The sequence below is a fragment of the Pelodiscus sinensis genome, chromosome 3 (assembly GCF_049634645.1).
Source record: "Pelodiscus sinensis isolate JC-2024 chromosome 3, ASM4963464v1, whole genome shotgun sequence".
Taxonomy (NCBI): domain Eukaryota; kingdom Metazoa; phylum Chordata; order Testudines; family Trionychidae; genus Pelodiscus; species Pelodiscus sinensis.
Window position 1 is genome coordinate 100,725,851 of NC_134713.1, and position 26,952 is coordinate 100,752,802.

Sequence of the window (26,952 nt, forward strand, 5' to 3'; positions counted from 1 at the left end):
TGCAGTGTGGACGCGTTCTTGCGCAAGAAGTTTTTGCAGAAGATCTCTTCCACAAAAAGCTCCTTACACAAGAAGCCTGTAGTTTAGTTGAAGCCTGAGAGTAGTAGAATGAAGGTGGTAAGAGGAGATCTTTGCATGTCTCTTTTGCAAGGTACAATCAATTACCATTCATCATCCTGGCAGTCCAGTTCTACAGCTAACTGGGTACTCTGAAACATTGTTAGAAAGCAGTAGTAGTATTGAAATGTTCCACACCATATCATAGTCTTTTAGGATACTGGCTTTGTGGCTGGTCCACTGAATGCTGGCTGGTCACATAGTGCTGTTCATTGACTGCTGGTAATTGCACTGAAATAGATACAAATACATGAAACACTTCCCGATATGACTTTTCCATGCAGGCCACTGCTGTGGTTGCCATGGGTATGTTGTTCAATCACATATAGGAGAGACTGTGAGCTACATGAGTGCAAAATGGCAGTGATGAGAAGGAAGAGGGTGTCTCATAAGACAAACTATAAAGACATGAATGCTTGAGGATGCCAGCTTGAGGGATTTAGGGTAAAGTCTTCAAGTGTGCATAAGTTACATAGGCCCCACTGATTTACTGTGTGAGAGTTAGGCTTCTACGTGTCTCAGACGCTTTTGAAAAATGAGATAAGTGACAAAGTTAATCAATATTATTTTCTAAATAATATTAGGTCATCTACATCACTGTTCACACCACACCTTTGTTCTCCTGCACGTTAAATGTACAGAACTGTGCCCCTTAACAAACAGTCTGAGAAACACTCATTCTTTCCTTCTCACTCAGCAATATCATTAATTTCTTTCTGAAAGTACAGGCAGTCCCTGGGTTACGTACAAGATAGGGACTGTAGGTTTGTTCTTAAGTTGAATTTGTATGTAAGTCGGAACTGGTACATATTGTAGGGGAAACTCTAGCCAAACATTTCTCCAGAGCTCAGTTTTATTCTCCCACACCTCACTTCCCTCAGTCCTTTATTCTCAAGCTTAGGTGTCTGCTGAGAAAAGCCGCTCCACATCTCCCTGGTCTGCTGGGGGGGGGCGCTAGCTTCACGTCTCCCTGGTCTGCTGGGGGGAAGCAGCTAGTGCGGGGTGGCCTCACCCCGTTTGTAAGTAGGGATCCGATGTAAGTCGGATCCATGTAACCCGGGGACTGCCTGTAATTTGAAGTTAGAAATTCAGTGATCCCAGACTGAGAGATCTGGCTCAATTCTTTTTCAAAGATTAGCAAAAGCACCTTCAGATACTGACATAGCTGCAAAGTAAAAGCTTAGATTTATTCCCAAGTCAAGTGCTGCACTGATGAAATCATAATGACATTTCCTGTTTCAAGTTGTGCCCATTCAGTAAAGTTAAGGTAGTCATGGTGTTCTTGGCATTGCTCTTCAGAGAAGTCATTCGTACAGCAGAGGAGCTGTGCAGATAACTTGTGGATCTCTCATGTTGAGATTTCCTCCTGCAGCAAAGCTGACTGTTGAAATGTCTCCGAAAGCTCTCACTCAGAAAATACAGTGCAAATGGATTGACGCAGGAGTTGCAGAAGCTCAGTACTCGGGCCACTAAAGTAATGATCATATGTCCGAGAGATGGGTCAATCTCACTGTAATTAAAGGACCGGTACATGTACAATACATGGTTAGGGAACCAGCAGACAGCAAAAAAGCCGACGAAGACAAGAACGATTTTTGCCAGACGCTTTCGAGTTTCCATCTAAGATGATAAATCAACAGGACCCAAATTAACAAAACAGAATGAAACTAATCCTCATAACAGACTTAATTAATAACATTTCACTTTACATTAACTCTAACTATCAGAGATCAGTAAAATTACTCTCTTTAAGGGCTAAATTACTTTTGCTATCTCATTTACTTTTATTTCTCATTTACAGTTCTCTTTCTTTAATCAATCATTAGTTGTTTGCAGTTACACTGACCTTTATATATGGGTTTTTAACATTGATAAGTACACCAAGATGGACTTAAATTCCAAGTATACTTTGACTTTCAGCCACAACAGTGGGTTGGTGAAATAGAATCCTATGGAGTGTGTCCCAACACTTGGCAAATTTAAAAAACATATTTCAAATTTAGAAACATTAGCTTGATGCATGGAGTTTTAGCTATGCAGTGGCACTTAAGTCTTATTTTCTTCTAGGGCTGAGATGCCACAGCTCGTACCATTCTCATAAGAAATTCCTAGAAAAGGTAATCTTAGCAATCAGTGGCATGTCAGATGCAGACTGAGATAAAGGTCTGATAAAGCATCCAAGGTGGGACTAGAGAAGCAGTTCCCAATTGCATTACTATGAAATAGGCTACCTATTACTCTAGTCACCACAAAACGAGAGATGCTCTACCCCTGAAGACAGTGGAGGTAGAAAGCCACTATATTCTCTCAAATGTAGGAAGAGCCATGGTTTGCTGTGGAAAAGAGGGCATATGTGGAGGATTCATGTTTTCTGGCTCTGTTTTTTTTTCCTGGAAAAACTCAAATGAACTTGGAGCACTGGGGAGTTGAAAAACCCTGTGAACTAAATCAGGAAGTATATTTCACCAATACCCATCCAAACCAGAACCAGTAGGTTTCACACGGCCATTGAAAGTGTGCTGTTTTCTACCTCTGCAAAATTTGTGCTATGAAGAGCATACAGCAGACCTATTAATCTCTTCTTGTTCCTACTGGATCTAATTTTCCACCAACTTTCACTTTGTGCAACCATTTATACTTGTGCAAAGTGAGTTGAAAATTGGCTATAAGCGCTACCATTCTGAGCTAGTAGGATTTTACACCCATTTTTTACTTGCTGTTCATAGCTGTAGATTGCAAAGATAACATGGAATATGATATGTGAATGTTCCACATCTGTATTTCTTCTTAGAGAAACTCTGGTTGACAGCTGAATTCCAAATTCTGTACCACTTGTCAAGTGATAAATAGGCCAAGCTGTCTCCCCTTTTAAATCTAATAGATAAACTCAAGAAGCAAGTCAAGTGAATACTGTTTGGTTTTTTTAAGAATCTCTGGCAGTTTTGGAATGTGATGAGAATTAGCTCTTCTTTCTATTCTGTAAGGTTACACAAATGGCTCTTTATATTTCACACAATAAGAAAATAGTCCACACAGTGCTAGCAAGTGTATGTTTTGAATAAGAAACAGGCTAGAATAAAAATAAAATCTTGAGGACACCAGGAAATGTTTTCATTATTCTGTTCAACTGTTTACCTTCTAAAAATGTATGCATCTCTTCTTAGGGGCTGAAACAGAAACAGTCTAAAATGTATGCAGCAAATACCCTAACTAATTATTTTCATTAGCATTGATCTTTTATTAAGCAGTGTAAGCATATATGTAAAGTGGCTGTGTGATTTTGAGGCATTTTTCCTTAGAATGATTTACTTTGTTGAATAGTAAAACTCTTGTGTCATTTTACATTGATGAGTAGGCTGCTGCAATGGCTTGTTGATATGTCACATTGATTTGAGTTGGTTGGGAAAATGCTGTGTTTCAAAGATTTATAGCATGTTGTAATATAGAGGATACCAAGAAGGATGAACTACTAAATTTGAATTATAGAGAACTTTAGTTGATTCAACAGTTGTATCCAGAGAAATGCCCCAAAATGTGACTGCTTATCCAAGCCACTTTGTACTAGAAACAGGGAGAAATCTTACAACTACAGGTTTTCTCAGGGGATTTTCAGTACTTCATGGTTTCCACTAGACTAGAAATCCTACATGAACGGACCTTTTTATATATTTCAGTACTTAGTTTCTGTCACAGGTAAAATTATCAACCTATTCTCATGATATTTGCTTTATTTTGCATGGTGGAAGACTCAGAAGATAGTAACAATGTTTCATGAAAACTGCTATTATGAGATTTCAGCCACATCCAGACCAGGCCACTACTACCTGTTTTTGAATCCAGCCCATTTCCAGCTCTTCAAAAGTAGCTTTGAATCTGGTAAATTACAGGAGGGGGTTTTTTCACCTTCAATGGATTTGGACCTGTAATGGACAGGAGGAGTGCTGATCAGCACCCGGTGTCTAAGGGGTTAAACTCAGGTAGCTAGCAAAGGGTGTTGGCCAGAGAGCGGGAGAACCAACTGAGATAGAGTGTTAAAATTTGAATTGGATATGGATTCCTTGCTTGCTTTCTCTGTGTGGGATAGAAAAACCAAGAGTTGAGAGAGACAGAGGGTATGTCTACTCTACAGAGTTAATTCGAACTAACAGACATTAGTTCGAATTAAGTTTGATAGGCGCTACACTAGCACTCCACTAGTTCGAACTTAATTCGAACTAGCGGAGAGCTTAATTCGAACTAGGTAAACCTCATTTTACGAGGACTAACGCCTAGTTCGAATTAGCTAGTTCGAATTAAGGGCTGTGTAGCCACTTAATTCGAACTAGTGGGAGGCTAGTCCTCCCCAGCTTTCCCTGGTGGCCACTCTGGGCACCACCAGGGAAACTCGTCTGCCCCCCTCCCGGCCCCGGAGCCCTTAAAGGGGCACGGGCTGGCTACGGTGCCCGTGCCAGGTGCAAGTCTGCCAGCACCCAGCCAGCAGACCCTGCACCTGGCACGGCTCGAGGCAGCCACCCGCTGCCACCCAGCCCTCCGCCTTTTCCCGGGACCAGGTTGGCAGCTCCCGGGAGGGTTTTAATTTTTTTTTCCTTAGTCATTCTGTAACATCTAGCAACCAAGGATACTTTATCAAGTTTATTTTTTGTTTTGTAATAAAAAAATCACTTTTTTTAAGATGATGATTTGATTCTTGTGTCCTGGAAGATCTCTCTGTGTGTATCTTCATGCCTCAGACTGGGAGGTCAGCTACTAATAACTGCAGCTTGTTTTTCTCTTTTATTTTTTCAAGTTTTTTGGGGGCAAAAGAGCTTCATGTACCCCTGGAGATGGGTTCAAGTGTTCACTCCTGATTTTAGGGATAAAATCACTTGATGGTGGCAGCATTTCTCCCAAAATCTGTGTATTGTGATTTTTTGGGGGGGGGAGTTGCATGTAGAGGCAAGGTTTTTAAGCTCTCTTGTGGGCCCTCACCTTTTGCACTCAGAGTGCCAGAGTGGTGAACAGGCCCTTTACTTTGTTTTAGATTATCCTGTAATTCACTGAATTTCTTCTCAGGAACAGGTATGTCTACAGAGATCAGAAAACTACCGCTTGTTTCCCCAGTAAATCAAAAGTGATTACTAAATCAACAGCACATACAATTACTCAAATCATCACTGCCACATCAATATAAATAGTAATGAATGTCATCAGCTGAATCATTTTTGTTTCTTACTGCAAGGCTAAGACAGAAAAGAAATAAACACATCTTCAGCTTGTTTTCTCTTTGTATTGCATATGTAGCAGAATAAAAATACTCATTCCAAATTACTTTTAGAGCTGTTGCAAAATATGGTTTAAAACCTGGAGATTTCTGAAGTAAGGCTAGACCTGGATCCATAAGCCTATACTTAGGGTATTCATAGCTTTTGTGCTTTTATTATAAAAATGAGTACAACAGACAATTTTTTTTACCACACAAGGGCACTTCAAATAACTTACCTGTCTTTTAGAATGCTCACTATTTTCTCCAGGAATATTGTGTGCACTCTTAATTAAAGTTCTAGCAATATGATAGTAGTAGATACTAATGATGGTGAGCGGAATAAGGAAATATACTAAGAATATCAGCACAGAGTGGATCTTCGGATGCAGGTCATCTGTCTGTGGGTATGGTATGCATGCCCTGAAACTGATGTTATCTGTGCCATTGATGTGGGCCACTTCAGAGAAGACTGCTTCAGGAACGGCTAACATCATGGAGATTATCCAGATGGCAAAAGCTTTAAAACAGGTCCACAGAACTGCATTGGATGTTTGGATATCCATGGGATTTACAATTGCTTTGTACCTGGAGAGTGGCAAACATAATTAATCATAATAATGAATCTTGTTCTATGTCTGATGCCTAAAAACAATACATGCTTTTGATTAAACTAACATGTCACACATGATTCTTCTCATGTCATAGATTTATATATAATCTATTTTGACTATACAGTATTTTATTCATGTATTTTGCTTTTGCCAGGATTGATAAATTAATGATCAGTCCAGGATAGCACTTAGAACAGAACAGGAACATCACAGTAAAGTAAAATAAAAGTTAGAGAAGCAGAGCTGGTTAGGATTATTTTTGACAAAACTGGTTATCAAAACCAACATTTTTGGCTGGAAAGGATTTGTTTGAATTAATTTCTCAGTGCAAACATTTTTTTAAAAATAACTCATTTTGAAATTGTTGAAATATTTCATTTCTACATTATCAACATGAAAAATTCTAGTGTTCCAATTCATAACACTCTTATGCTAAGTATAGCAAAAAATTAAATGATAAAAAAAATTCCAAAGCAAAATGAAACATCTGAAATTATTGAAGTAACATAGCTTGATTGACCAAACTGATTATTTCTCCAGATTTTTAGTTTTTGAAATTAGAATTTGTCCCAATACAGGATGAGAAATCTTCAAAAATCTCATATGGTCAGGAAAACCACCCTCTAAGCAGAAGTCAATATATAGCTAAGTACAGGGATGGTGACTGCATTTACCACAGACACACAGAATAGGAGAGGAGAATGAAGCCCCTCACCCCACTCAGGCCTGCCAATAGAGAGGGAGAGGGAAGAGGAAGTGTCCTGGGGCCTGGTAATTCAAAAGGGCCCTAAACTCCCAGGCACTCCACTGTTACTACTACAGCTGTGGTGGTGGCCTGTGCCCCAATTCTTTTAAATCGTCACAGGAGCCCTAGGTGATGCACTCCAGGCTGCACTGAGGACTGGCTGCTCCCAGCACCGCCCCTTGGGCCCAGTCCCTTAAGGAAGTACAGATCCACCCCCCTCCACCTTGCTCAGTGGCTCATCAATTCTGTCCCTCCCTCTCCCCACCCCCTTTCCCCTGTTGACACCAAGTACTTCATGACTGTATTAGATCCCCCTAGACTGCAGGCACAGGCACAAATGGGCAATCTGTGTTCTCCTGCACTGTGAGTGAGTGAAAAAGGAGAGGCTGAAACATGGTTCCACTCTCATGCGTGCCGACCATCGAAGCTGGCTGGAAACCAAGGAAGGAACAGGGTATATACTGTATTATTGTTTTATGAATCATTTTTATTATGGTCATGTCTATGGGCCAGTCAAGAGTAAATTCTCATTGTACTGGCCACTTAACAAATAAACAGTCCCTGCCCTGAAGAGCTTACAAATTAAATAGGATTCTAGCAGATTCCTAATCCAATGCAAGAGAGGAAATGTTCCTCAAAGGAAATTTTCTGAGGGACAATGCTTCCTGAGGCTACCTGTGCTATATAGTCACACTTACCTTTGCTCAGGGCTGTGCCTCAAGGTACAATCTGACCTAAGTTTCAAATACAGGCGTTATGCACTAAGTCTATTGCAGTACTTAGAAGCTGCATGTAGCCTGACAGTGTAAAGTAGCTGAAAGCAATGCATGTTCAGTGCCCAAACCAAAGCTCAGTGAATTCAAAGGAAAGACTTCTGCTGACTTCAGTGCGCTTTGGATCAGGTCTTTGTAGCAAATTAAACAGGCCTGGTGAACAGGTAGCTTGCTATGACAGTTTTTGTTCAATATTTCTCTCAAATTATATTGTGAAACTCACTCTACTAAGATAGGCCCAGAACTACAAAGGCCTGCAACTCCCATTACTGTCCAACAAGGTCACAATTTGTTTTTAGAATCCTTTGTGTTCTGTACAGAATTTTTCTGCCTCTGTCATGATAGCATAAAGATTTTCCATTAAACCTGAGTGCCAGATTGTCAGAGATTTTGAGGCTCCTAACTTTTGTGGAATACCTATGAGCATCAGGTTTAATGGAAATCTTTATGCCATTGTGACAAAAACAGCAAAATTCTGTGAAGAACATGAAGGCTTCCAAACACAAATTGTGACCTTATTAGTCAACAATATGCTAGATCCCTCAGTTATTAAATGTTTTTGCAATTTGAAGGTATTTGTAAAAACACAGATGATGCAAAAGTTGTATTTGATTACATTGTCGTCCTACTGCTTTTGCTCTGAAGCAAATCCTACTTTCCTTACATGAGTACAGGTTGAACCTCTCTAGACTGGCACCATCGAAATCTGACCAGTGCTGAGCCAGGGAATTTGCCAAACCATGGGAGGTCAATATTGTCTAGCAACATTACTAACACTTCCACTGCTTAATGGGCTCTTAGAAGTTATTTAGGAGTAAAAAGAGCTAAATAACAGCAAAGAACACTGATAGCCAGGACTGGTGGCTGTAAACAAACTTTATGGGACTGCAGAAAACTTGGCCATAGCCGTGATAATTGGACATCCTGCTAACGAAAATCATGCCAGAAGATGGATGTTGCGAGATCAGAAAGTGCCGGACTAGAGAAGTTTAACCTGTAGCAGCACTGACTTAATGGGTGTATTTGCCTGAGTAAGATGAGCAGTATTTGACTATTTGGAATAGAAGTGATGTTATGTTCTGCTTTTTCATATGATATTCTAGTATCTTGGGAAGTTTTTTCAGAACACCTGAAATGTCCCAGTTTTTCAAAAAAACCAGTCTACCATTTATTGTGGATTGTTAAAAAACAAATACAGATATTTGTTCAATAGTTATCCCTATACTGAATAAAATTGGCTCTGTATTCACTACTAGAATGGTCATTCAATGTGATGATGAGCATTAGGAATGAAGAGAAATTGAATGGGTGAGTGGAGACTTGATTAAAACTATTCATATTCTCAAAGTAAATGCCAATGACAGGTGTGCAGTGTTTCATGATAAGTTGCTGGGGAAACAAAATCTGCCACTCCAAGAAATTGATCCAGAAGCTGCTGATCCAGAAAATTGCAGCAGCAATAGCCTAGCAGGACACTGTTTGAAAAGATACTCTTGTCTTTGGTATGATGATTTCTCTACCCCAATTGGTGCTCCAGGGAACCCTGGGGTTCCGCGAAGCAAAAGGTAAAGGTTTAAAAATATTTATTAACAACTTGGGTGGCACATGAACAAACAAGCCACATGAACTCAGTACTGGTGCACAACACTAAATTCATTTTGCTCATGCGAGGAAACTCTTAGGCTATGTCTACACTGGCGGTTTGTTGCACCAGAACATCTTGTGCAAGAGTTCTTGTGCAAGAACACATCCACACTGCCAAGTGCGAGCTGTGCTTTTTCACAAGAGCATCTATGGCAGTGTGAATGCTCTCTTGCCCAAGAAAGTGCCGATGGCCATTTTAGCCATAGGGCTTTCTTGTGCAAGACATTCATGTTGCCTGTCCACACTGGCCTCTTGCCCAAGAACAGTTGTGCAAAAGGGCTTATTCCTGAGTAGGAGCATCATAGTTCTTGCGCAAGAAGCCCTGATTTCATACATGAGAATGTCAGTGTACTTGCGCAGGAACATGAGGCCTGTGTAGGCAGGAAGCAAGTTTTGGTGCAAGATCGTGCCAGTGGAGACACAGCCAAGGGGAGGGAAGAAAGGAGGCAGGGGCAGGGGCAGGGAATCAGCGCTGGCTCAGCATGACTGCATGGTTTGGAGGAAGGTGCAGGGAAATTGAGCTCAGCTAGGTTGCAGAGTGGGGAGGTCCGGAGAGTTGGGCTGTGTGTGTGTGTGTGTGTGTGTGTGTGTGTGGAGTTCAGAGCTCAGTTTGGCTGCAAGAGGAGGTGCCAGGAACCGGGGCTAGACTCAAGGGGAGGGAGGGACAGGGAATCATCGCTTAGCTCAGCAATTTTGTGGGGTTTGGAGGAGGTACAGGGAAATGGGGCTCAGCTGTGCTGTGGGGGAGGCATGCAGAGAACCAGTGCAGGGTTCAGCTGTGCGGAGGTGGATGGGGGAGAGCATATGGAATAGATGGGCAGGTCAGCTGGGCTGTGAGGGGCTGCAGGGAATTGGTGCTGCACTCCCTTGGATTGTGGGGGATGGTTTTGTGGGAGGTGCAGGGAACCAGCAGGGGTGAGCAGCTCAGTTGGGTTGCAGGGGATAGAGGTGCAAAGAAGTCTAGTGGGGAGGGGAGGAACCAGGAGCCCTGAAATGACCTCCCCTGGTCCAAAAATCTCTCATCTGGGACCAGTCAGGTCCAGAGGATGCCAGAACAGGGAGGTCCAACTCCTACCCAAGTCCCCTCCTTGCACCCTCCCTCGTAGCCAGACATCCTACCCCCAATCTGGTCCTGCTCCCTCCCCCTGGCCAAACACCTTGCATCTAGCCTGCTTCTGCACCCTAACTACCACCCAGACCTTGACCCCTTCTGCCCTCCACCTCCCTCCCAGATCCTGCACCCCATCCTTATCCCGCTCCTTGGCAGCCCTGCCATCCACCCTAGCACCTAGCACCACCCTGGCCCTGGCCCCAGCATCCTGCTTCTCACCCCACAACTCAGCACCACCCTGGCCCTGGCCCCAGCACCCTGCCATCCATGCTAGCACCCAGCAGCACCCTGTTCCTTGTCCCAGCACCCTGCAAGTCACCCTAGTGCCCAGCAGGACCACATCCCTGACCCCAGCAGCCTGCAGCCTGCCTGCCCCATCAGCCCGCCACCTGAGCCAGCATCCTTCCACCCAGCAGCACCCTCTCCCCAGCCCCAGCACCAGCACCCACTTTCACTCTGTCCCCTGCCCTCACCAGCACATTTGTGACCTCGTTAGTGAGGCTTGGGGGGGTTTGGAGGGTTGGTTGGGTTTTTTTTTTTTTTTTTTTTTGCATCTCACTTGTGTGGCCCCAACTGACTTTTCTGTGGGTCAGTGACCCTTGACTCAAAACAGGTTCCTCACCCCTCTTATAAATAAAGACAATGCTAAAACCTTTTGAGTTTGACATAATATTTTATTTAAAAATGAAGCCAGGCCAACAAGCCCACAACTGGGGCCAAACCCCCATCTCACTGCAGCATCATAACATTCCTGCACTGCCTGAGCCCAGATCTGAGCCTATCAGACACTGGAACCCCCTGTCCTGAGCCTCTTACATCCCCAAATTGCTGCATCCCCACATCCTCAGTCTTCTGCCACAACACTCCTACACCATCCACACATCCCCGGGTATGTCTACACTACCCTCCTAGTTCGAACTAGCGGGGTAATGTAGGCATACCGCACTTGCAAATGAAGCCCGGGATTTGAATTTCCCGGACTTCATTTGCATAAGCGGGGATTTAAAAATGGCGGCTCCCCGCTTATGCAAATGAAGCCCGGGAAATTCAAATCCCGGGCTTCATTTGCAATTGCGGATGACTACATTACCCCTGCTAGTTCGAACTAGCGGGGTAGTGTAGACATACCCTGGGTGAAAAGGTGCACTATTGCTCTGCACATGCCTGAATAAAGAAAAACAATTTTTACCTCCTAAAGGTAAGATTACCAAAGGAGTAGGTTGATAAAACATACTAGTTGCACAGAAGAATAAATATCTGGAGGCAGAATCCTATGACATAAAATCTGTTCGATTTCATTCTACTCTTATAAAATTATTACTCTCAGGAAACCTTTTCCTCTCTTTCCTTGTCAGTGAGGGGCAGAATAATTAAATAGTAGCCACAGGATAACATATCTCCCTGATTTTCAGAAATTGTATGGACAATACTTGGGAAGTGTAAATGAACACAGCTCTGTTAACGTCAGAATCGTGTCCATTTACTGTAGCTGAGGATCTGACCTTACATTTTAAAATCCTGAATAAAAGGAACCTGTTGCCTTAACCATCTTTTCAGCTGTTCCACTTCAACTTCTGTTCCCACTTTCAACATATCTGGTTCCATTTAATTTGCATTTTCTGCACAAGTTTTGCATTGTAGCAACACAGAATCCACTTAGATTTTTTGGTATTTGCTTATTGTACCTAGTGAAAGACACAGAAGTGCATTTAACAAAAATAAAGAAGTGATGGAGAGAAGGCAAAAATACATAGTTAAAGAGCTCACCATGTTAATGAAGTACAGAAAAATAAAACAAAAGGCAGAATATAAAAGTGGAAAAACAACGGATAATACAAATGGAACACAAGGAGCCACACATAAAAAATAGGAAATATAATATAGGCAAAATGAAAAATGCTATACAAAAAATTAAACCCGCAAAACCATACAGCCTGAAAGAATAGATGGAACAAAACACACAATCCAAACATTCTGTTCCTGATGCAATTCTGCAATCTAAAGCAGTGATACAGCAAAAGAATACATTTTGGATAAGAGGTATATAAAAATCAATCTGTGTGTGTGTATATAATATCTATATCTATTGGTAGATACAAGGACTAGAAGACTTACTTGGCATTGCCCAGGTCTTTCAGGGCAGGGAGCTGGGGGGAGGGGGGCATGCAGGAGTTAGGACAGGGCCATGGAGATGAGGAAGGTACAGTGCAAGAGGCTGGGAATGGGGATGCAAGAGTGATGGTTGGGGGCACTCAGGGAAAGGGTCCCATCTGGCATGGGTCTTTCCCCGCTCCCCTGTCTTCAAGCACATAGGGTAAAAGGTTCTTGCGCAAAATGGGGCGGGGTGTGTGCAAAATGGACCCATCCACAGTGCTTGTTTTTGTGCAAAAACTTCTTGCACAAAAAACCTTGGGCAGAGATTATGCAAATGAAGTGTGAGAAGTTGCTAATGAACGCTTCATTAGTATACCCTCTGCTGGCAAAAGCCAGGAGTGTAGACATAGCCTAGAGAAAATACTTGATTGTATGATCCAATAGAATAAATCCCATGTTCCTAACCTGGAGAAAATGGATGTTTACAAATTGCTAAGAAAGGGTTCTCAGCATGCTAGAGAAATTCGTTCATTGCATGGTCATATAGAACAAAGCTGGTTGAGGAAGAAAGAGTAAAACCAGCACAGAGAACTTATATATGATCTGAACTGCATTATTTGTACTTAAGTTGCAAGTGTTTCAGGTTAGGTGATTCTCGGTCTGATCCAATGATCAATTTTCATACTGATTTTTTCCCTTGACTAATTCTCCCATACATTCAGTAGAGCTGTATGAAAGGGTTAAAACTCAAATACAAATGGAAAGATTTGGGCTTTTCATAAGAAAGTGACATTCTGCTCCTCACCTGAAGAGAGAAGATACGTAAAATGCATATAATACACAGTGCCCTTTCCTAAGGTTTGCCTTCATTGTTAACTTACATATCAACAGAAAAACAGAAAACTCACCTTAAGCTACCTCTCTGCAGAACCTTCTTTGGCCTAGACCAGGGGTGTCCAAACTTTTTTCAAAGAGGGCCAGATTTGAAGAAGTGAACATGCGTGAGGGCCGTCCCCGCACTCTCAGCCCCAAGGTGGAGGGCCCGCGGGGTCGGAGGCGGGCGGAGAGCGCAGGGCACGCTGGCCTCACAGCAGCCCGGGGGCAGGGCGAACCCGCAGCCGAGCGGGGCTGCGGACGTGCCCTACAGGGCAGGCTCTAGGACCGCGGAGGCCATGGGCGGCGGCGGCGTGGCCGGAAGCAGCGCACTGGGCGCGCCAGTTCAAAAGAGCGCCGGTGAGCCAGGAGAGGGGGAGGAAGCGGGGGCCGTATTAAATCGGAACACGGGCCGCAATTGGCCCGCGGGCCGGACTTTGGACATGCCTGGCCTAGACTCTAGTTCTCAGAGAAACACTTCAACCCCTCTCATTTCCTGATTAGTGTTAAGAGTATCCATCTACTAGACTGATTTAGTAAAAAATCATCTTTATCTCTGCATAGAGTTCAGTTCTTAACATCAAGATGCTTGAGAAGAAGAGTCCTGCATTCCAAAGAAGGTTCCTAAAATCTGGTGCCTATGTAATATATATATTATTTTGTGATGTGACTACTTTGATCATGCTGGCTGCTTTGTAGCTCCTAGAAAGGGTATGTCTACACTACAAAGTTAATTCGAACTAACAGCCGTTAATTCGAATTAACTTTAATAGAGGCTATACATAAAAACCGCTAGTTTGAATTTAAATCAAACTAGCGGAGCACTTAATTTGAACTAGGTAAACCTCATTCTACGAGAAGTAACACCTAGTTCGAATTAAGTAGTTCGAATTAAGGGCTGTGTAGCCACTTAATTCAAACTAGTGGGAGGCTAGCCCTTCCAGGTTGCCCTGGTGGCCACTCTGGGCCAAACCAGTGAAACTCTTCTGCCCCCCTCCCGGCCCCGGAGCCCTTAAAAGGGCACGGTCTGGCTACAGGGCTTGTGCCAGTTGCAAACCTGCCAGCACCCAGCCAGCAGACCCTGCACCTGGCACAGCATGAGCCAGCCACCCGCTGCCACCCAGCCTCTTCCCAGGAGCCTGCCTGGGGCCGCAAGAGGCGGGCGCCCACCTGGTCTAGTACGGAGATCATGGACCTCACCAACGTCCACGATCTCCGCACTAGGCACAGGAATGCGGCCGTCTAGGGCAGGATAGCTGCCAGTCTGGCCTCCAAAGGCCACATGAGAACCCAGGAGCAGGTTTGCATGAAAATCAAGTTGGTCCAGTGAGACCTCCCGACCCTGAGCCCTGAGCTTAGAACAGAAGAACACAAGAATGTCCGTACATCTAGCCCAGTAACCTGTCTGCTGACAGCAGTCAACACTAGGTACCCCGGAGGGAATGGACTGAAGACTATGACCAAGCAATTTGTCTTGTGCCATCCATCTCCAGCCTCCCACAAACAGAGGCCAGGGACACCATTCCTACGCCCTGGCTAATAGCACTCCATGGACCCAACCTCCAGGAATTTATCTAACTTCTCTTTAAACTCTGTTATAGTTCTAGCCTTCACAGCCTCCTGTGGCAAGGAGTTCCACAGGTTGACTATGTGCTATGTGAAGAAGAACTTTCACTTATTAGTTTTAAACCTGCTGCCCATTAATTTCATTTGGTGTCCTCTAGTCCTTATATTATGGGAACTAATGAAGAACTTTTCTTTATTCACCCTCTCCATACCACTCATGATTTTATATACCTCTATCATATCCCTCCTCAGTCTCCTCTTTTCTAAGCTGAAAAGTCCCAGACTCTTTAGCCTTTCTTGATATGGAACCTGTTCCAAATCCCTAATCATTTTAGTTGCCCTTTTCTGAACCCTTTCCAAGGCCAAAATACCTTTTTTGAGGTGAGGAGACCACATCTGTACACAGTACTGAAGATATGGCGTACCATAGTTTTATACTTCCCCTCCTCCTTCCCCTGGCTTCCCTGTTCCAGTTCCCTCCTCCCAGGCTTCCCTCTCCCCTCTCCCACCCTCTCTCTTCCCCTCTCCCACCTCCTTTTCCCAGTCTCCCCAGAGGTTAATCCCCCCCCCCAGTTTTGTTAAATAAAGAGAGTTTATATTTTTGAACACGTGTCCTTTATTTTTGCATCAGGAAGGGGGGCTAGGGAGGGGTTAGTGGAAGGAGTTGAGGGAGGAATGGGGCATGAGCCCCCGATGGAGAGGACTAGGGTGGCTCTGCGGGCTCCTCGGGGTGGAAGCTCTCCTGCAGGGCCTCCTGGATCCTGACAGCTCCCCAATTGACACCCCCCCCCAGATGGCAGCCTGTGGCAAGTGCAGCCGGGCTGATGGCCGAGTGCTGTGATGTGCCGAGTGTGGGCATTCAGGGCACTCCAAGCCAGGACTGCTTTGCTGTCCCTCATCAAGTTAGACAAGCAAGCAGGGAACCCTGAGAACTGTCTGTCCGGGGTGGAGGTCAGGTCTCTTTAAGCACAGCCCTTGGCTAGCCTGAGGCAGCAGCTCCTCACTCTAAGTTCTAATCTGATGCCCTGCCGGCACTGGTTCCGGCCAGCCTTAACTTTGGTTCAAGGTCCACTCAATGTGGACATGCTATTTCAAATTAGCAAAACTCTAATTCGAATTAGTTTTTAGGTCTAGATGCACTATTTCAAATGATCTTATTTCAAATTAACTAATTCGAATTAAGTTAGTTCGAATTAGTGCTATAGTGTAGACATACCCAAAGTTAGTTGTTCAACCTGAATAAAAAGAGCAATGTGTGAAGATGAAACCTATATATTTTGTAGAGCTGAGTCCACAAGAAAATACTCATACATATCTGGAGGTCAGGCTCAAACCTGGTGCCACATGTTTCATCCCTTCTTTGAACATCTTGTTGGTACAGAACCCTCATGGATTAACGTAATGTCCTATGACATTCTCCCAGCCCAAGTTCTGGCAAGCAAAAATTAATGCAGTGAACTGCATCTTCCTTCAGCCAGGTGTGATTTAGACACAGTAAACAAAGTTCAGGAAGTAGGTGCTTGAACAAAGGTCATTCATGTGACAAGGCAGAGACAAGATACTGTATGTTAGATACCTGACACACTGGCATCCCATTGATCTATTGTAATAGTCTAATCCTATCTGTGAGCCTTACAAAGAAGGTGGAGCCAAGGACCCAGATCTGGCCCTACATTCCTCCTCCCTGACACAACACATTGACTACCCTAAGAATCCTGCAAACTAGCCCTTTCCACACACTGACTCCTACATGGATTATTTTTAACTGAGTTAAGAGAAAGCTATGTTACCTACATACCAAGGGCCAATTCAGCAAGATGCTTCAGCATGTGCCTAACCTTAAGCATGGGAGAAGCCCAATGAAGTATCTTGCTGAATCAGGGCTATAGTTCCAGAAAAAGTCTTTCTAGCACATGTGTTTTAGAGAAGATTCCAAAAGAAATGTTCTCCGAAATGCTTTTCCTGGGGGAATCCACTAACTATATATGATGGCAATTTAGGACAGAGCAAGTACAAAACCAAGGAAATGTAGGATAAACATGGTGGCTGTGTCTAGATTGCATCCCTTTCCATAAAAGGGATGCAAATTAGACACATCACAATTGCAAATGAAGTGGCGATTTAAATCTTCCCCATTTCATTTGCATAAACATGGCTGCCGCTTTTTTCCGGCACTGAGCTTTGCCGGAAAAAAGCGCCAGTCTAGACGGGGATCTTTCAGAAAATAAAGTCTTTTCCGAAAGATCCCTTATTCCTAATTTTAAGAGGAATAAGGGATCTTTTGGAAAAAGCTTTATTTTCCGAAAGATCCCCGTCTAGACTGGCGCTTTTTGCCAGCAAAGCCCTGAGCCGGAAGAGTGGCAGCCATGTTTATGCAAATGAAGCAGAGAAGATTTAAATCCCCGCTTCATTTGCAATTGTGCTGTGTCTAATTTTTATCCCTTTTACGGAAAAGGGGTGCAATCTAGACACAGCCGGTCTGTGCAAAATGACCGTTACCTGAAGAGAAACAATTCTACGCATAAGCTCTGAGCCCCTGACTCACTTAACAAGCCATTTGTCAAGCTGAACTTTCCTTCCATCTCTTCAGACTTTATTGCCTAATTGTAATTAGTGCCCAGAGTACAAATAAATATGTAACTTTCAAGATTATATATTCTTATGTATAAAAAAGAAAATAGCAACACCTATTCAAACTGTAGGCACCTTTGACATAAATTTGAAAAAGCATCTGTATAAGATGTACAACAGTTTTTCTTCTCACAAGACAAAAAATAACCACAAAGAAGGGAAAGATCAAATACCTCACCTACTATAAGAGCATAAGAACAACCGGGTCAGACAAAAGGTCCATCTAGCCCAGTATTCTGTCTTCTGACAGTGGCCACTGCCAGTTGCTCCAGAGGAAATAATTAGAATGAGTAATCCATCCCTTATGCATATTCCCAGCTTCTGACCAACAGAGACGAGGGACACCATTCCTACCCATCCTGGTATATGCTAGCCATGAATGAAAAGAAAATGATTGTTACTTCAAGTCTAGCAAAATGTTCTTGAGTACACCTCTAATCCAATTAGCTTTCAGAAAGTCTGCAGGTATTTTGCATGACATGTTTGAAAATATAAATAAAATATTAAATAAAAGGCTGGCTTGCCAAAAAAGAAGGAGAAGGAAAGGATCATTCAGTTATCCTTTGGTTTTCTCTGTGTTGCAATTTATCAAAAGCTGATTCATATTTTTATGATCTATTATATGAAAATCACTTGGACTGTTATTTTCTTGAATTTATCTTAGTAAACAAGGCAATCCAATATATTAACCTTTCCTATTCTCCCTTCTTGGGACTAACAGGCTAATGCAGTACTTCTGATCCCATTTCTCCCTCTCTCCCTTTCCTTTCTTATCTACAGTATGCAATTCCATCACAATTTTCCCTTTTTAGTCGGATTGGCTTTTATGTTATTTTATCCTGTGTTAAATAAACCCTTTCTTAGTTTCTTTCACATTATTTTCAGTGTGATGTTTCCTGCTGCTTATTTATTTCTAAGGGTTTGCTTTAGGATAAACATGTATGTGCAACTTACCTCCTTTTCCAGTATCCTAAATATATATCCATTTGCACCACTATAGGGAAAGAATGAGAACTTTGCAAGGGGAAAGGGCTCTTAACACATCTGACACAGTAGGTGCATTCAGGATATTCAATGACTTTCAAACTCATGGTCCAGTACAGGGGCCATAGGAATCTTGCCTGTTTAAGAAGAAAATAGATAGGGCTTTACAAACCTACAAGTACAATCTTTAGACGTGCTTGACATTCACCTTTCTCTGTTCCCATGAAAGTCCCTTAGGGTATGTCTACACTACAGTGTTATTTTGAAATAGTTATTTCAAAATAGCTTATTTCAAAATAGTTATTTCGAAATAGCTTATTTAAAAATAATTTGTATACACACAAAATGCATTTCAAAATAGCATTTTGCTATTTTGAATAGTGTGTCCACACTGAGTGGACTCTAAATCACATTTAAGGCTGGCCGGAACCAGTTCCAGCAGGGCACTAGGTCAGTACTTACTGTGTGGGGCTGCTGCCTGAGCTATCTGAAGTCTGTGCTTAAAGGGAACCCCCTGGACAGTCAGTTCTCAGGTTTCCCTGCTTGCTTGTCTACCTCAATGAGGGACAGCAAAGCATTTTGTCCCTGCGTGCTCTGGTTGCCCTCACTCGGGACACCACAGTACTCTGCAACATGGAGCCAGAGCTTCTCTTCGACGTGTTGCTGTGAGCCTGGCTGCACTTTCTGTAGGCTGCCATCTGGGCGGTCCATCGGGGGGCTGTCAGTATCCAGGAGGCCCTGCAGGAGAGCTTCCACCTTGAGGAACACTAAGAGCCTCCCTGGTCTGCCCCACTGGGGGCTTGTGCCTCAATCCTCCCTCACGCCCTTCCACTTACCCCTCCCTAACCCCTCTTCCTGATGCAGAGATCATGGATTTTGGGGGCACCCCCCCAAACCTGAATAAGGTCCACGATCTCCACCCTGGACTAGGAAAGCACCTGTCTTCTCCGGGCCCTGGCAGGCTCCTGGGAGCTGGCAGACTGCTCCTGGGGAGCGGTGGAGGGCTGGCTGCCAGTGGCTTGCTGGCTCATGTTTTGGGGCCACTGGGTTAGGGGAAGTGATTCCTGGCTGTGGGCTGGCAGGCTTGGAGCTGGCACAGGCACTGTGGCCAGAGTCTACCCCTTTAAGGGCTCTGGGGAAGTGGGGCGGGAGAAGAGTGTTCTTGGTTGAGGCTGGATGGCCACCAGGGCACCCTGGGAAGGCTGGATGTCCCCTATTTTGAAATAAGTGTCTACACAGCACTTATTTTGAAATAACTATTTCGAATTTGGCGTTATTCCTCGTAGAATGAGGTTTACCAAATTTGAAATAAGTGCACCGCTATTTCAAATTTATTTTGAAATAGTGGTTTGGCTGTGTAGACGCTAGGAAAGTTATTTCAAAATAAAGGCTGTTATTTCGAAATAACTTTTCTGTGTAGACTTACCCTGAGAGTTTTGAAAACTCTTGACGTTTAACTTATTAGTCTCCTGTTCAACTATCCATTGTCAATACATAAAGATGTATCTGAGTGTTTGATGTTACTGTATGACAAGGACACCAATGCATATTACAAATATCTAAATAGAAAGACTGATAGGGAATTAATTCAATTATTTTCCTTTTCCTTTTCCTCTTGTTCAGTCTCTCTCCTTCCTATTCTTTAAAAAAAATCCTTCCTGAATTAATGAAGAAAACCCAAAAGTCAAACCAGATTACAATCTTCTAGGCCCTTAATATCAGTCCAGGTATAAGGAGGTGGAGATGTCAGACACAGTATTTAGTATGTGATTGACTACACCTGCTGGGTGATTTCAATTTTTCTTAAAACCTCTTCACCAAACACAAAATGTGCCAAAGGAATTTAGCACGCCCAAAAAAAGGTGTAGAAAATACTTATTCTTGCCTCTGGTCCATGTTTTTTAAGAGAGACAGACTTGTTTAGAAGAATATGGATATCTCTGAATACAGACTTACAGTGGGATAAATCTTTTACTATTAGTTTCCCACTTACAGAAAAAAATAATGTTTTATGTACCATAACTTATGGGATACAGTCCATAAGGTATTATTACAGATTGAACCTCTGTTAATTGGGACTCCCTGGTCCAGCAACATCCGTGGTCTGGTAGGACCACGGATGTTTCAGGACCAGAGAGTGCTGGTGGTACGGTGGAGCCTGGGCTTCCCGCAGCTGAGCTATCTGGTGTACCACAACTGGGTTGCTAGGTACAACCCAGTGAGGCTGCTTGGCAGGGCCAGGAGCCTGGCTCACCACAGTGGGTGCCCAGCATGTCCAGGGCTGCCCAGCTATTAGTGCCAAAGAGGCAACAGGTAATTATTGCTTTGGGTAAAATATTCATCCCCATGAAGAGCAACAGAGACTTTGTTTTCTTCATCACATGTCATTCTCCTGGTACCACAAAGTAAGGATGTTAGATATAGTCTAATTGAATAGTTGTAACCACATGAAATCTTGTCAGTTTACACAGCTATTCAATAGTCTCTAGAGGCGGTGCTGGCAGTCAATGTATGCCAGGTGCGGCCAGGAGCCAGTGTGCAGGGAGTTGGGCTAAAAGGTGGGGACTGGCAGGGCAGTGGATGTTCAGGGGGAGGGGAGTGGCCAGGAGACTGTCAGCCAGTCCAAGGCTGAGGGGGCCAGTAACAGGAGGGCAAATATGACACACACTCCCGTCCAGCAAAATCCCTCATCCAGGACTGGTCAGGTCCCAAAGGTGCCGGACCAGGGAGGTCCAATCTGTACTTACAATGATGTTGCAGCTCTGCAAATGCTGACACTCTGACATGACGTAACTCATGAAAATACCAGTTTCCGTTGTTTATGTCTCATACAATTATTTCATGGTTCAGTGTATATAAACTATAAACAGTAGTCCATGGTGTTGTTAAAGGAAACTGAAAATGTTGGATTGCATCTTTAGCTAGTATAAATCAGCACAGCTCCATTTATACTTCCTGAAAATCTCATTCATTAACTTTAGCGCAGCAGACTCCCACTTATTTTCCTTGGCTTCATAATACATTGAGACCTGTTTTCTAATCATTTTGCAGATACTGTAATTTTGCATTTCTAATCACCATACAGCATGATTACTACACAACTACAGGAAGTTTACATAAAACAAGATCATGGGAACACAGTATTATGCAAGGAACATGATAAAAGGTACACATTTTATTTAAGGAAGAGGCTACCAGTTCTCTGAAGAAAATGTTTGTCTGTAACACAAAGGTCAAATAAAATACAAAGCACGCTTCGAATAAATATATATGGAACGAGTACCACTGTAATGTCCAAACAAGGAAATGAATGTATAATTGACCCTCATCCACATCAAGTCTCAATGCTCATATATCAAACTTTTCAGTCCATGGTGACTTATGAAGTTAATTCTTGTAATATTTTGTTTTCAGAATCACCATTGCTGTAACATATGTAACTTACTGTAGGGAATTTCCAAACTTAGAATGAGTAGTAACTACACTGTGGAAATATTTATATCCTCCCTTTTACTGCTCATTTCAGTTTCCCCCAGCTCTTTTTAGACAATACTAATAGTAAAAGTTGGCATACTGTTTATATAAATCTGAATATTTTATATATGTAATTTTAAATGTTTAATTCCACTGACATTTAAAAGAACTAATTTGATATTTTCCTCCTAAAGCTAAAAAAAAAATTAATTCACAAATCTTTCCTTAAGTAATTTGGATGGCAATAAGACCAGAAAAACTTTGTTACAATAGAGTAAAAAGTATAAGTACTTGAAATGATATCTGTGAAAAAAGTTATGTTTACTGTACACCAAATTAACCATGTAATAAACCATGTAAAAGTGATTAGAAATGCAAAATCAGAGTATCTGCAAAATGACTAGAAAACAGGTCTCAATGTATCCTGAAGCCAAGGAAAATAAGTGGGAGTGTGCTGAGTTAAGGCTACCGCTGTAACTTCTTTGGTGATCAGTCCAGCATTCCTTCAGCATGAATGCCTTCCAGTTAATTCAGTGGGAGCTTAGGGTCTACAAAAGTGCAGGATAGAGGTGACAGAGTCCTTAACATGTTCCATTAAGTCAAGACTCTTATTGACTTTAATTAAAGTTGAACTCTGTCCAAAAGTAATGACTCAGTCCACTGAAGTCAATGGAAGTTTTCCCTGAGTAAAGACTGATGGGTTGAGATTGGCAATTATTTACCAAGTGACTACATCCCCAGTAAATGATAATCTACAAAAGAAAAGAAGAAAGACAGATGCCAAATAATATGTTCAATTTTATCAGGAAAATCACTCCCATTTTTACTAAGCATAAATACAATGCAGCCCTCTAAAATGTTAAAGGAAATACCTGTAACAAAAAATTAGTAAAATAAGTAAAAAATAAGTAACATAAATTAAAAAGTAAAAGAAATGAAATTTTAACTACTACAGCACCTTCACCCTATTTCATTAGTGATTTGACAGATCTCTGATTTGCAAATATTCCTTCCATATCACAAATGTGTTTTAAAAATGAAAGTATATCAAGGAAGTTTTGTGGTAAATTCCTGAACTGATGAAATCAGAATGTAACAGACATACTCTTTTAAGGATCTTGTGTACAAGTTGCAATCAAAGATATAAAACATTAATGTGGACTGAAAACTTTATGTAAATGTAGTAATATGGGGCCTGATTCAAAACCCACTGAAGTTAATCTGACTTTGAGGGGCTTTTGGATCAAAGCTTAGATGCAATTATACTCTGGCTGAAACTGGCTAAAAAAAATGAAATAAATTTGCCTTATACCCTAAAGGAAAAGGTTAAAACAAAAACAACATAAAAAAACTTGTGCTAAAGCCAAATATATATTTTCCAACAACAACCTTTATCAATGTTATTCATTTCAAACCAGACATACATGCACATGCTCAGACAAAACTCCCATATAAGTCAGTAAGAACTTTGTCTGAAGGAGTTCAAGAATTTTCATTTGTAGCTGAAAAAAAATTCAACACAAAAAAAGATAAAAAGCAATATATTTTACAAATTCATTTTGCAAATGCCTGCCTGTCTTTTAGGGACTGAGGCGGCAATCCCCTCCTTATTCAAGCAAGCACTTCTTGGGAACAGTCCCAACAGAGTCAACAGGGCTACTCAATGAACAATCACTACCATTCTGAGTAAGGGGTCTCAGACTACGACAAGGGGAAAAGAGAAAATGTATTTTTCTTTATCTGCTATTCCTCTATAAAAGTTTGCAAATGTCAATGGAGCTGATCCAGTAACTTTAATTCCTTGACTGATTCTCTTTACATCAGTTAGCAGAAAGACATACAGGAATAAGCCCTTTCCTGTTTATGTATGAGCTATTGGGGGAGAGGAGAAGGGAATCTGTTTGCTGTTGTTCTTGTATGTTTGCAAGAGAGATGAAATAGGTATTGCTGTTTGGGGCAACAAAATGAAGGTATGTCATTCAGTGGCATGTCAAAACAGAACCCTATGGCACCCGAATAGTTCTGATATTAGTATCTGGCAGCTAGTTGCTCCGGTAGAGCAGAAATATCTCTGTCTGTCTCTCTCTGACTCTCCGACTCTGGCGTATTGCCATCTTACCTGTCTGCGCTTAGGGCGGTGAGAGTGAAGACGGACACGCCCACCGAGGTGAGCTGGATGGCAGGGATGAGTTTGCAGCCCACCTTCCCGAACATCCATTCCTCGAAGAGGTAGCGGGAGGCATCCACCGGCATGCAAGTGACCAGCAGCAAGAGGTCTCCGGCGGCCAAGCTGGAAATGAAGATATTGGGCACGCTTCTCATAGCGCTGTTTGAGATGAAGATCTTCATTAGCGTGATGTTGCCTAGCAAGCCCACGGTGATGATGAGCAGGTAAAGCGAAGGGATCACACAGCGGATGACAAACAAAGCTGTGCCCCGGGCAGGAGGCAGAGGGTCTGTCTCCAGCACACCCGGCACCAACGCGTTGCTGACATTTCCTCCTGTGGGCTGCACAGAGAGGTTGAGAGCGAGCTCCCCAGCCATTCTCCCAGCTCCGGGGAGCTCCGGAGTTCAACTGCAACAAGAGAGAGCAAAGAGATTTGTCTCGGGGTCAGGAAAGAAATTCTGGTTCGTCTTTTCTTCCAAGTTTTCTCCCACCAAAAACACAAAAGGAGGAGTTGTCTGTGGGCAAACACTAAAGGGTTAAAAGAGAGAGACCTTCCGTGGTGTCATTTCTCCAGCCAAAGGCAATTCTCCAGAGTCAGAAAAGACTCGCCAACGTTGGGAAGATGAGGGGAACACAACGAGATCCAGAACTCGGCTTTCTGCTTGCCTAAATAATTAGCTTCAAGATGCTTCTGTTCTGAAGGGTGCATCCCGAAGTCCTTTCTCACAAAGTCCGATGGATGGAGTGACGGGACTGATATAACTTCATGGTCAGGACTTCAATCCTCTGGCAAAAGTAGCGAAAACAGCCTTCCAGGATCTATGAAACTGTTCAGCTCCTTCCACCGTCTCTGATGGCCCCCCAGCCTCTTCCTGGGCTGTGTTTCAGTCCGTCTCTGACAGAGACCAGGTGAGGGGCTTCAGGCAAGCTGGATCCTCCCTTGCCTCAGTCCATCCATTTATACATTCGCCCAGCTCCGCCTCTGCTGGGCGGAGCCTCCCGGAATTTGGTTTGAAGCTGTTTAGCTTCCAGAGGAGGGAACGTTTGGCTCTGAGGCAGGGAGAAGAAGCGATAGTGACCACCATCTAAGTCCTGCTCCGAATTGCTGTCATAGCCAATGGGAGTTAAAGTCGGAATGACCACCCAACCGCGTAGGAATGCTGCTAACTAGAGAGTTCTGCCTTTGGGCCCAGGAGCTACCCAGTCCACCTTACTGGTTTCAACGCCCAGGCATTCTGGAGGGGGAGCTGTCCAGCACACGTAGTGCTGAAAAACTCTTTAGGGAGTTTTAAACCCCGGACGCTTTCCAGTTACTCTTGACACCAACTAGCTTTAAAGGCAGACGGGTGCCGGGGGTGGGGGGGGGGGGAGGTCTATATTCAAAACTTCTTATCCACCTATGTTTGTTTTGTGGAGTTCAAATGGCATTTGACCAACGGGTTGGGAATGTTTTGCCTTGCTTGGTTGGTTTGTATTATTTCACCTAAAATTCGCCTGGATTAAGGACACGGGAGCTGCGATTTATCAGAGCCAATGGCAAATCCATATAAGAGTAAGTGATGACTGGATCTGGGCAGTATAATGTCTATCACCAGACTTCCTTGCTCCTCCATTAAACACAATACTTGACTTCTTTGTTGCAACCTTATAGGTCGCTCGAAAATTCTTAGACTACTAGAGTAACGTCAGGGGTGTGCGATTGGCTGTTTTGGCCGCAACCGACTGACGCGTGATTTCCCAATCATACCGTACATTTTCAGCAAGTTCCATTAGTGTGATGCAATGCACCTATACAATATCATACAATGGAGAAACATCTGAGGGACTTCAGTTTTCAATGAGCCGGGGTATAGCAATCCAGTGAAATAGCACTTGTTGCCATGAGTACTGTCATGTACGTTGTCCTGTCTCTATATTTTTTTGAATCCTACAAAAAGGCATTGAACAAATGTTCAGTGTTCATATTATTAAAACAATAATTACGGCATATGTGGCAGATAACCTTAAAAGAGGACAGAATATAAAGAGAACAAAAATAATAAACATATGAAGAAAATGGGGAAGTGGCAAGAAGAAACTAATGTAGCAAAGTCTGTCACCTGTATGAAATAAAACATATCCTACCACTTGTGCATTATCTAGCAAAGGGACTGGAATTGTAAATGAAACTTGTTTATCTTTAATAAATCTTTTTATACATAAAAATAACAATAGATGTGTTTAGAACACTGTTGTTTGGCAAGATTAACACTATCAGCAGACTAATTCCTGGGTAGTACTCCTGGCTCTACTATATATTGGCTTGTTGGGTTATCTTGGGCATGTCATTTCACCTCTATGTGCCGAAGTTTCCCCATCTGTAAAAAGGGGGTAATGATACTCACCTCCCTTGTAAAATAAGTTGAGATTTACTGGTGAAAAGTGCCGTAAGAGCTGCTTTGTTCTTTCAGATGTTTTTACTTTTTAAAAAATAATAACTTTTCCAATCTCCTGGAAAATATAATTGATTGCAGTCTTGTAGATTACTGGTTCGTGTACCGCAGAGCTACTGTACAATAAATCCTACCGAAGACAACTGTGCCACTATTCAAAAACATCTGGTATCCAGAGTGCATGTTTACCACTAAGTGCTACACAATCTGATAGCTGTCATGTAACACGTACACTTATTTATCTATTCTATTTATAGTCATACTAAGCAAATCCAATTGCAGTTCCTTTGAGAGAGTCTTGGACACATATTCTTTCCTTGGCTGGACTCTAAACTGCTGGTTTATTGTTGATAGAATAAGCTTAATTGAGTTTATTTTATCTCAGTAAAGATCATTCATTGTTCACGACACTGATATTAAATTGCCTTAAATGTTTTCTAACCACTATTCACTCTTCCTCCTGTTGTAAGGTGTCTACTGGTTGAGAA

At 42.7% G+C, this 26,952-nt stretch overlaps 1 protein-coding gene across 1 annotated transcript; it reads right to left on the reverse strand.

Annotated features, from left to right (window-relative positions):
• Positions 1-1,068: 1,068 nt before the first annotated feature.
• NMBR (neuromedin B receptor) lies at positions 1,069-25,301 on the reverse strand. The gene is made up of 3 exons (XM_006112702.4): positions 23,985-25,301; positions 5,596-5,944; positions 1,069-1,737 (listed from the first exon to the last, which is right to left on the reverse strand). The coding sequence occupies exons 1-3, from the start codon at positions 24,407-24,409 to the stop codon at positions 1,336-1,338; spliced, it is 1,176 nt and encodes a 391-aa protein (XP_006112764.2). The 5' UTR covers positions 24,410-25,301; the 3' UTR covers positions 1,069-1,335.
• Positions 25,302-26,952: the final 1,651 nt, after the last annotated feature.

What these genes read in the sequence shown, in the direction of transcription:
- NMBR (XM_006112702.4), bottom strand. Translation starts at nt 24,409, where the DNA reads ATGGCTGGGGAGCTCGCTCTCAACCTCTCTGTGCAGCCCACAGGAGGA. An exon ending in ACCGCCCTAAGCGCAGACAG is followed by an intron (nt 5,945 to 23,984) that starts GTAAGATGGCAA and finishes GCCACTCTCCAG; the next exon opens with GTACAAAGCAATTGTAAATC. An exon ending in GTGAGCATTCTAAAAGACAG is followed by an intron (nt 1,738 to 5,595) that starts GTAAGTTATTTG and finishes TTATCATCTTAG; the next exon opens with ATGGAAACTCGAAAGCGTCT.